An 11,747-nucleotide genomic window follows, 5' to 3' on the forward strand; every position below is an offset into this window, starting at 1 on the left:
GTAAAAAAATATATATAATCAGTAATTATGTCCCCACTGGATGCAACAAATGCCTCGTTTGTAATGGGTTTTGTTTTTTTTCTCATCATGCTGGGACTTGGCATCACGGTATGCTGTGGGGTGTAACTTTCCTTCACACGCTTGAGGTATTCGGCCAATCACAACGAACTGGATAGCTAGCCAATCAGAGCACACCTCGCTTATCAGACCAATGAGTTTTGTAAAAATTGATGTATTTCTGAAAGGCGAGCCATAGAGGAGCAAAAAATATATACATTATGTGGAAAATAATGTTTAACCTTAAACCGCATAAACACATTTCATTAAACCAAATACACAACATAATTTTCTTTTTTTTTTCAAAAAAGGTGAGTTAGTACCTAAAAATTCAGTACTGCCAATATTGTGAACTAAAACCTTAGTTTTGATGCCGTTTGTTGTTATTCTGAAATAAACTGTTTTATGTTAGTTTGTTCAACTAGTTTTTTCATGTCACAAAAAGTCATGTTTTTTTTTTTTTTTTTACATTTGGAATTTAATTCAAATAAAACAGATAATTGCATGAATGTTCCTTTATTTGTTTGCTTTTTTCTTCATTTTCTAGTTTAACAAATTGGAAAAATAAAACTACTGACATAGATTTAACTTGGAAATTACGCTGAATAATTTTTTTCATTCATCCAATAAAAAAAGCCAATGAAAAATAAGTAATTTGCCCTAAACAATATTTTCTAGGTCTATGAAAACTTTTTATAAAACTTGGCTCAAAGAATATTGGTCTTATTCTTATTTTCATGTCTATGAAAATAACAAAAATAAATTTCTTGTGAGAATTTTTGTTTTGATTAAATCTCTATTTTTTTTGTTTGGATCAAAAATAAAATTTATATTGTAATGTGAAACATTACCCTATTATTTTTTTATTGGATGAATGAAACTTTTTTCAGTGAAAGCAAAGCATTATTATTAAGAATACTGCCAGGGTACCCAAAACACATACACACAAAAAAAATGCAACATGGTTTAAAATTTCTACAGTTTCAAAACAGCTGTTTTGCATGGTCGAAACTAAATGTACAGTAGGTCACTCTTAACCAAATGGGAAAGAACCTACTCAGCACACTTAATATACTTCCTCTAAAACTTCCCAGGACTATGAGCAAAATTGCATGCTAAGCACCCGAGGCAGTTCACGACAGCTTTGCAGCACTGAACCTAAATGAGCTTACAAAAACCCACAATAGTACCTGCACTCTTCTATTTTGTCAATGAGACTTGTGTCATGCCTGACACAACATGCCATGACATTATTCCAGAATCCATGGCACATGTCCCCGATTATACCACTTCCTCAAATCAAACTCATTATGGGTCACGAAAAATACTTTAATGAAACTATTGGTCATAAACTCAAAGTCTGTCGAGTCATTTGCTGTTTTACTCATTAACTTATCGGTCACAGGTCGGGTGGCCCAAGCTAGACTGTGCCCACCCCTGAACCAAGACCACCTCGAGGAGCGTATCAGAGGGAAGAGTCGGAGAATAAATTTAACAAGTTTTATTTTGAAGTAAAAGCAAATTGAAAATCCTAATCTAAAATATTCTTTGTTGCCCTCAGGAATCGAAGGTGAACAGTGCAGCGACCGGGGACTCTTCCACCCTCTTCCTCTGTGCGGACCCCGCAATGGATGGACAGAGAACAGGTGGGTGGTCAAGTAAGTCTTTCACAGGTGGGGATACGATTGGCAAGCAAGCGGTCTATTGCGTCTCCTCTGGCAAGTAGGTACTTCTAACCTTCCTTCCTCCTTTCACAGATGCAGAATTTGGGACGGATGGATATCAGTCAGGTACGTATACAGCAGATACACAGCCTTCAGGTGGCAATGTGTTTGGCAAGTGAGAGGTCTGGTAAGCCTCCTCCGGTAAGTATGTAATTCCAACCTTCCTTCACAGGTGCGAAATTTGAGGTGAATGATATCAGTCTGGTGCGTATACGGCAGGTGCACGGTCTTACGGTAGATGGTTAGGGGAGTCTTCCTTGGGAGGGATGTAGTCAGGCTCTTCTACTTGCTTTGTAACCCCGGAGCAGGGCCTTAGGCAGGTACACAGCAAGCCGGTGAGTAATTAGGTAGGGGGCACACTAAACGGCGACTCCAACGCGGCACACTGTTCCCACGCTTGCTCACAGCGGGGGCGGGCACTTCTCCAATACCAAGGAGTTATACGTGGTAACGGACTCAAAGCCAACAAGGTAAACGGGGCTTCTGAAACCGACAGAGTGGGTATTCCAGACCAAGCGTGTCAGCCTCACGTTCGTGACAAAAGGACAGTCACCTCTATCAGCACAGGTGGGCCACAAGGATGCAGCAAACTCAAAGTCGACAGGCTGCGCGGGATTTCTACTGAGACAGACAGGGTGAATGCTTCAAACAAAGTATACAATTCACATGCGTTGGAAGGAGCAAACGCTTCTCACAATCCCAATAGATGGCAGGGATACAGCAAACTCGAAGTCAACGGGCTGAACGGGGCTTCTTCTGAGGCAGACAGAACGGATGTTAAGCAAATATACAGTTCACATGCATTGGAAGGAACGAACACTTCTCACCATACAGTTGAATGGCAGGGATACATCAGACTCTAAGTCAACAGGTTGCACAAGGCTTTTACTGATTTACTTCTACTGCAGATAGTAAATATTTCAACAGGGCATTTCTTCTCCTATTAGCACAACAGAGGGGTTAATTCACATCCCAGATGATAATTCCTCAACATCCAGTCAGTTGGAACAGATCAATGTCACAGAACTCTTATTATTGACTGTCAGCCTGCATAACACATGGAGAGTGCATAACAAAAAGGAATGTAGCTTACACACACACACGACAATTCCACTTCAAGCATATAATGTGGGGGAAAACATCAAATTTAGGCACTGCAAACTCACTTCACGAAGTGCAATTTAAAGCCAGCACTCACGTTCGGGTCCCTGTCCGAGGGAGGGGGAACTAGGGGCGCGATCCTCAATGCTGTTGAAGGATGTTCTGAGATGTTTTTCTTCACAGACACCGGCAGAGTTCACCTCACCATTTATAATGCAAGGAGAGATAAGAGATCGGTAATGAATCAATACGATTCACTTAGTGATATTTATGATCGTGATCCAAACACTCCAAACCACATCCAATTCAGTGTCGAACACGTGCAGTTACGAGACTCAGTTCTCGATTACTCAGCTCCTCTCCAATGCAAACGGGGTATTTCGCTCTCCTCTTGTTGTCCTCAAGTCCCTGATCAAGGCAACACTCTCCTCTTCATTCACCAGTCCTCCAAATCCCTATTACCACCCAGTAAAACGACTTTTCACAAGAGAGAAAAACCACACCAACCGCCTCTCTCTCTTTCATTTTTATTCTCTCCAATATTGACGAGGCCTCACCCAAACTCTCCGAGTAAATCCCCCACACCTGTTTTCCAATCCGTCATTTGGGGTTGTCATGGCAACAAACGCACACACAGGCCACCGGGAACACTGCTTCAGCGGGAATAAGTTCCAGATGCTATTTGTCACACCGTGACATATAAATATTTACATATTAAAATGTACAGGGTGCAAAACTGTGCTGTTGAAGACCAAGTGTGATGTTTTTTTTTTTTTTTCAAGGTCCATTTTAGCAGCAGTTTCAGATTTTACTTTAGACTTCAAATTGCAACCCAACAGTGCCAAAGCAAAAAATGTCCTTGAAACAAATCATTAAAATGAATCAATATATGCAAAACTATTGAGAGTTTAGTTTATTAAATGTCTCAGTTTGCTGCTATATGCAGCCAATAACTGACTTAACAAAACACTTTGTGGTTGGACAAACCATATTTATCCTCACTGGTATTGTATTTAACATAGTCTAGGTCATATACAGTATCATCTCTCTGCCCATTACCATTGTGAAGCAACAGATGAATTTGTGCCAAAATATCGGAGTTTGAGTGGACACACAGTTGCTTACATCAACAACAAAGGTTTGTAATGAATTTTCTCCCTTTTAAAAGGAATATAAACCTATTTATCTTGCCATGCCAACTATGCGCTAATACACTACTGTTCAAAAGTTTCAAGAGATTTTTTTTTATTTTTTAAAAGAAATTAATACTTTATTTTTCAGAGAGGATTCATTAAAACTAATTTCAAGTGACAGAAAATACATTTATAATGTTACAAAAGATTTTTATTTCAAGTAAATGCCATTCTTTTGAATTGTTTGCAACAGTTTCATAAGCACTAAATCTTCATGTCAGAATGTTTTCTTTCATGAGAAACTAAAAACTGGAGTGACGGCTGCTGAAAATTCAGCTGCCAACACATGAATGCATTACAATTTATTTTAAAATGGAAAACAATTATCATTTAATTTTTAAATAATATTTCTCAACAATATTTATATATTATATATTATAAATCAAGTAAATACAGGCATGTTGAGCATAAGAGACTTCTTTTCCAAAACATTTTACAAATCTTGCGACTCTTGCGATTTAGATTTAAGATTTCATGATGATGGCCCTTGACAACAAATTATGCAAACTGTGTTCCAGCAAAAGGAAGGGCGAAGTTTTTATGCAGCATGACATCCATAAGTATGCTTCAGCAGATGCATTCTGTTTTGTTTTGGAACACAACCTCAGTCATATGGGTACCAGTGGCCGCAAAGGCACGAGTCAAAACAGCTTAATCGTACATGCTTCATATGCGTCACTACAGAACGCCAATGAGCGTTGGCTTTGACACCTTAAACAGTTCAACTAAAGAAAAAAATTGTGAAACTGAAACTCCTGCAGAATTAAATGTTGAGCGATTTCCTTTAAAGACAGTTTAGTGAAGCAAAAGGGTCTGGATGCGACCCTTGCGAACAAGAAGCAACTTTACACAAAGGTGTACTTGCAACAATTCAAATCGGTTTTCAAAAATCTAATAAAATTTGGTCTAAGGTAGATATCTGTAGTATTAAAATCACCAGAAACAGAAATGATTAATGCGTTCATAGTACAAGATTACTGATTAATAAGGGAGTATGTGATCAATTCATCAAAACAATCTTATGATCAATAAAATAATTTGGATAAATATAAAACTGACAGCTTTCCTAACTTCCCAATATTACAAGGTGGTCAATGAGTCAATGTGGTTTATCATGACTTTAGCTGAATGTTTAGCCGAAACCGCCTATATTGCTTAACAGAAACCATTATATAACAGAAACTCTCTTAGCCATGCAATGTGGGACTTTACATCAAATAGAAATGCTACATGTAACTAAATGTAAAATATATACAGAAGTGAAAGTAAAGGTTCAATATTACAGTATTTATACATTAAAAACTTGCAATCTATAAAACAATTCAGATAATCTGAAATACTGTATATTGAAAATAGTTGTAACATTTAATTCAAGGCTATAGATATTATACTAGAAAAACCTTTTAAACTAATAAGCTGACATACGTTAGACAGTTTCATATGTTGATGCAGAGCAGTTTCATATTTAATGTCTCAGAACATGAATCTATCCGTATGCAAATGAATCTCAGAACATGAATCAATATGCAAATACTTTTAACTGTCAAAAAAAAACCTGTGTGAATAATATATGTTTTCGATATGGGGTGTTTCAGTATGTTTACCTTGTAAATCCCTTTTTAGCTTTCCCTTCAAAGCTCCTTACTGCTGCCCCCAATGCATCACCAATTCAAAACTCAGCATCTGTATTTAGCTGGATTTAAAAAAGCTAATTTAGCTTAAACATAAAGCTGTTATAGACAATAATCAAAACAGGCCAGCTGTATGCTGATCATCTGAAGAAGTCATAATATGCTTTCTCAGAGCTTCTGTGATATTCTAGACACAGGACTGGTACAGGAATGAATCACCTATGGGCAAAATTTATATTGGTATGTAGTTAGCTAACTTGCAATACTCCATTATTAGTCGAAACACACACAAAATCAATAATGATAAAAGCAAGATGATCAAATCTCTCTCAGTTTCAGGCTTTCCACAGGATGAATGTTTTGCTGCTCAAATGCATTCAGGCAGCACATTGTAAATTCCTTTATGTTTTTATCCAAAGGCCCTCCATTACGTTCACTGTCAGTAATCTGTGCCTGTCTGTGCGTCTCTTGTAGATCTTACCTCTGGAGAGAAAAAAAACCACCAATTTTGCATCATGGGTTGGGCTTACCCCCCGCTAATGCATGATTTGAGATACAACCAGAAATGCTAAAAAATGGCGTAATAGTAAGTCATGGAACAGCTCAGCTCATTTATGTTTATATTTATCAGTTATTGACATCTAATGAAATTCCATCGCACTGTAGTATTGTAAGTAAAATAAGAAGCAGCTTTCCATATCTGTCTGATAGTTCATAAATGAAAGATTAATGAAATCCCCTGTCTGAGATGTATAGTGGCATGTTAAAAAAAAACAATCCACAAAAAACCTACAGAGACTGATAATTGGCCTTGAGATTTCATATTAAATAAAATGCTAGCTTTGGCTGATTTTCAAGCCATTGTATGACACTTCACAATGGGAAATCATCCATTAAATGTAGTTTCGTTGATTATGAAACATGTAATTTCACTGATTGTGAGTGTTTGTGACATTTTCAATGTGATATAACCAGTCTGTGGTGAACTGTAGAAGAAGCAGAAGCAAAAAAAGTGTGTAGTTTTTTGGTGACGTAACAAAAGTCTATGTGCTTTTAGTGACACTTAATTTCTTGAGATCATCTTCAAGAAAGAAGAAGCTTGACCTAAATATAGGTATACTTGACCTAAATATATATATATTTTTAAATGGCTGTGTTTTCTGGTCAAGTATTTGCTTAGTCAGCTTGATTTCAGTTGAAAACAATATTTCAACAAACATATTTGCACTCTGTCTCTTCCAGACAGAGATTTGTTCACAGTTGGTGTTTACAAACCATGTACAACACATTTAAAAAGTGCCGTAATGTTTTATTCTTACATGCCTACATCCATTGAATTGAATTAAAAGGAAAAAGAGAGTACAGAGCTACAGATTTTATAGCTTTCTTAAGTAATCATTGAGTGCTTTCTTAAATCAGTTAATCTGGGTGACTCACGCCAGCACTATGTCTAGTACAACGCTGCTCTCTCTCTTTCATCAAAACAAAAAATTGTAGGAAGAATGACATCAGAGGACTTCAGTGTTAATATTATTTTAATTAATATTGTTGTTGCAGTGTTTGTCTTGTTTCTAAGCCAACTGTTTTGTACACTGAGATGGACTATTTTTTCTTAATGGGAGCTTTTAAATAATATAAAGGTAAAATAACAATTGCAACTCAAATCAATGTTTTATATTTTGCCATATTTATTTATTTGAGTAGCCATGAAATAGGAATAATACTGTATCCAAGAAAAGATTTAAGGCAGAATATTCCTCTACACACACACACGGTACACACACACAAACACATATTAACACATCGTAACATGAATGATTAAGGAAATTATGTAAATAATATTAATACTAATAATAAACATTAAGTTATATACAGAATATACAGTAGGAATGGATCAATATAAGCTTTCTGGGCCAAAAAAAAGTGTCATTTTTACCCTTTGAGTCATTTTGACCCACAAGGAACACTTTTTTTTTTTTTACAGGAGGGGAGGGACGGATCAAGGTTCATTTCATATACGTTTTAAGAGACTAAAAAATTTAGTCGAATTTCAGGAGAAAGTCTGGCATGCATTACTTTAGAATCAATGGAGCTGGAATAAATGTGAAAGGTGTCTGTGGTTTAAAATACCAAGGAGTTATTTGTCACCCAGAAACCACACTGGACCCCTAACAATCATTTCTGTATGTGTGAGTTTACACTCACCTGTGCACCATCTGCATAAAAAAAAAAAAAAAATGTCAGAGATGAGTATTTATTCAGTTCACTGCTTCTGTCTGTGAAACTAACAGAGGATTCCCGGCAAAAAAAAAAAAACAACGGAGATGGTTCAATCATATTAGGCAATTCATTTATACATTTTTAATTGCTAAGTTCATTTTTTCGTCATTATCCAAAATTCATTTGCAAAGATGAACTGCAAATTAATATATTATATTTGATCCATTTTGGTAGGTGGATTGATAGATACAATATAATGATTGTAGATAGATAGATAGATAGATAGATAGATAGATAGATAGATAGATAGATAGATAGATAGATAGATAGATAGATAGATAGATAGATAGATAGATAGAGATTAAAAAAGCAGTTAAAAAAATTGCTGACATTTTTTTTTTTTTTTTTGCTGACTTCATCTTAAATTAACCATCCAAGTTCAATTTTCCTATAACTTCTTTATTCCAAAAACAGAAAGAAAAAAATGTTGACAGGTGATGACACAGTGTGTCAAATTGCCAGTAAGTCAACACCCCCCTCCACCCCTCCACCACACAAAGCTAGATAGGAATTTTCTGGGGTATAAAATAACGGCACCCCAAAGCTAATTTTCACATCTCTACTGAGGGCTGAATATATATATATATATATATATATATGTATATATATATACTTATAAGAACTAAGAAAAAGGATTAAAGAATGATTTTCAGTGGAGCCATCCTTTCTGCTATAGTCATGCTTCTGCTTACTGACAGTGCGCAGTGCAGAAGAGCTGACTGCAAGTCTGACTGTTGCTCATTTGTGGAGGGCTTTCCTGTGAGACTGAAGGAGCTCCGTTCTGCATATAGAGAAATACAGAGATTTTATGTAAGTATATTCAGGCTGATTTCAAGCTCAGATCCACTGAATGAAGTCTGAACCTTGCAAATCCCAATCTACAAGTCATTTCTGCTTTATTTCATGCTATATTGAGGGTTGAGGTTCTCTCTAATAGGTTTTTGTTTACATTTTTCTTCTCAGGAGTCTAATGATGACTTGGAACCATTATTGGACGAAAACGTTCAACAGAACATCAATGTAAGTACCAAACTCCATTCATCTACTCCCACAGTACGTTTTGCAGCAATTGTTCAAATTTAAAATTAGCAACAGCAGAAGTAATCATACTGAAACTGAAGGTTTTGTGCAAGACGTCTGCAAACTAAAACTAAAATCTCGCCGAACGTCTTGCATCTGCACATTGCTACAGCGGTGCCAAAGTGTGGTGTGGTGTAACCGTGGGTGTCTGAAACAGCTCATAAAAGAGAAATCTCATATATGATCCACAGAGTCCTTATGGATGTCATGTCATGAATGATATCCTGCACTTCTACTTGGATACCATTCTGCCAACAGCTGTCCAGAAGAACCACTTGCACTCCAAAACACCAATTGACTCCATTGGAAATATATTTAAGGATCTCAAGCGGGATATGCTGAAATGCGTAAGTCTGTCATTCAGTCATTATTACATTAAAATACATTTAAAGGATGATAAATTTGGTCTCACTGATGTGATTACTTTCACAATTAGAGTTAACTTTTTCATCCTGATGACAAACACATTTTAATCGAGCCACTCTTAAACCAGCCGAGTTACCTGTCTAACCAGGCTGGGAGAACAGCAAAACAGTTTCGACTGGCATTTGGATGTGTTTATCAGGGAACTCATTAAAATTAGGTTGCTTAATTTAGGATGTCTAATGTTAGGTCGGTGAATGTTATTCTATGAAAAATGTAGTGCAGGCATATTTAGGATGTCGAAACACTGCACATATGTAGAAAGCTTTTGTGGCTTCTTTTTTTTTTTTTTTTTGGGCAAGAGCCGTTTCAAAACAATCAAAATACCTAGTGCTTGTTGTGCAATGGTATGGTGAGGCAAAGAACATTGCAAACTACATGAAATAATATTTGTTTCTTTACGTTACAGAGGAATTACTTTTCTTGCCAAAATCCCTTTGAGTTCGCCACCCTAAAGAACTCATATGAAAAGGTAAGTCTTATTCAACAACTTAATGCTAATAAAAGTACATGTTACACCATCAGAACTATTTTCTACTCTAACATTGTTTGAAATGATTAAATTATGTCTGTAAGCTCTTCAAAAGGTTGACAACATCTTTTTCTCTTTAGATGAAGGAAAACGGTGTTTCTAAAGCCATGGGAGAGCTTGATATGCTCTTTAAGTACATTGAGCAGTATTTGGCATCAAAGAGAGTCAAGCAGTAATAGGATGTCACACTGGATTCATGTCTGAGATAATGAAGAATAATGTAGAAACAGTGGACATGATCAAGAACATACTGTAGGATATGGCACAAATGGACTTCATCCTTCAACTTATTGCTTGCACATCACCATTCCATCACACTACTTTATGATGCACTGGAATGCCTTCCTCTTCACCTTCATCTTCTGGATGTCACTATGGCAGTTTTAGACTGAACTAAAACCATAAAATGTTGTTTAAGTCACATTGACCAGAGTTATTTTAAAACTTAGTTGCATTTTACCAACTTGATGAAATAACTTGAAAGTGTGTAATAACTTGTGTATATACTGATATTTATTCATGGATTTTATTTATTTTATTTTAAGAGCTCAAACGTTAATTTATTGTTAGTGTCATATGTTTCTGATGCTTATTTAGAATTTGTTAGAGAAAAGTGTCATCAATAAATTATTTCAACTGAATAATGCAACAAACATTTCCTTTTTTTGGTTAATGTGGTTATTTGTCTTTCTCGTGTTGACATCAGTTCATTCTGGTCTTCTGTTTGCTTCCTACACTTTATGCCAAGTTGAGCAAAGAAGCTAAATCTAAATTCTAAAATGGCAAATCATTAAAATGGTGCTCCTGCGACTTATCACTTAACACTATCATTTACAGGGTGTGTCAAAGTGAGTTAGCAAGGGTTAAAACATGACTGTGCTAACCTCAAAACTGACCTAAATAGAGCAGTTACCAGCAGCTCAGCAGTCAGCCCTTTACTGTAATTGCAGCGATGCATGTCTCACCCTAATGAGATTAACTATGTAACAGCTAACATAGGCCATGAAACTTTATTCCTGCAGCCGTGGTGTGAGCTACTGAGTAAGCAAAACAGTATGGGAACAAGACGCTAGTTTCAGTTGTGACAGAACGCAGGGTTTCTATATGAAGGTACCTCCTAATGAAACTAGCTGCACACAGGCTTCCAAAGCACCAAAACATCAGGTCTTTTGATGTAGAACACATTCAAGTGAGATTTAGAGATGAAAAAGTTACGTTGAGTCTGCAATGCTTATTTCTTAGCTATACCAAAAAAACCTAAAAAGTATTGTTTTTATTTTGTCCATCAACTAACTGCACACATAGAGCTGTACAATTAACCAAAAAACAGTTTATATTTCCATTTGGGCCTCCAACGATTATGAAAATACAATAATCAAGATAAAACTATTGTTGTTCCCCTTTCTGCCCTCTTTCAAGCAATGTACTTTCGCTCCACCATAAAAACCCGAACTAATGTGAACAGAACATAGACAAATGAAATAAACTTTTAGCTTAAGTTGTGCGCCTAAATGGTCAAAATACTGTACATGCAAAAATGTGTCATCACTCACACTGCTGATTATTCACATAAACCCTTGTCAGATATGTCTTAAGTGAATGCAAACAGCTGACAATGAAACTACCTAACAGTAGTAACAGTAGATTGGATCCGTGCAGCTCTTAAAATGACAGCAGGCCATTATTCCTGCTGCTGACTGTGAGCTTAATATTACTAATTCATGAA

General features: G+C 36.2%; 1 protein-coding gene across 1 annotated transcript; it reads left to right on the top strand.

Annotated features, from left to right (window-relative positions):
- The first annotated feature begins 8,558 nt into the window (after nt 1–8,558).
- Nucleotides 8,559–10,662, top strand: LOC132119037 (interleukin-10-like). The gene is made up of 5 exons (XM_059528779.1): nt 8,559–8,796; nt 8,950–9,006; nt 9,258–9,413; nt 9,899–9,961; nt 10,102–10,662. The coding sequence occupies exons 1-5, from the start codon at nt 8,629–8,631 to the stop codon at nt 10,195–10,197; spliced, it is 540 nt and encodes a 179-aa protein (XP_059384762.1). The 5' UTR covers nt 8,559–8,628; the 3' UTR covers nt 10,198–10,662.
- The last annotated feature ends 1,085 nt before the right edge of the window (nt 10,663–11,747 follow it).

This window comes from Carassius carassius, chromosome 38 (genome assembly GCF_963082965.1).
Source record: "Carassius carassius chromosome 38, fCarCar2.1, whole genome shotgun sequence".
NCBI lineage: Eukaryota > Metazoa > Chordata > Actinopteri > Cypriniformes > Cyprinidae > Carassius > Carassius carassius.

Bases quoted from the DNA above. Each gene is read 5' to 3' on its own strand.
- LOC132119037 (XM_059528779.1), top strand. From the start codon at position 8,629: ATGATTTTCAGTGGAGCCATCCTTTCTGCTATAGTCATGCTTCTGCTT. The intron at 8,797-8,949 runs GTAAGTATATTC...TTTTCTTCTCAG, and splicing joins GAGAAATACAGAGATTTTAT to GAGTCTAATGATGACTTGGA. The intron at 9,962-10,101 runs GTAAGTCTTATT...TTTTCTCTTTAG, and splicing joins TAAAGAACTCATATGAAAAG to ATGAAGGAAAACGGTGTTTC.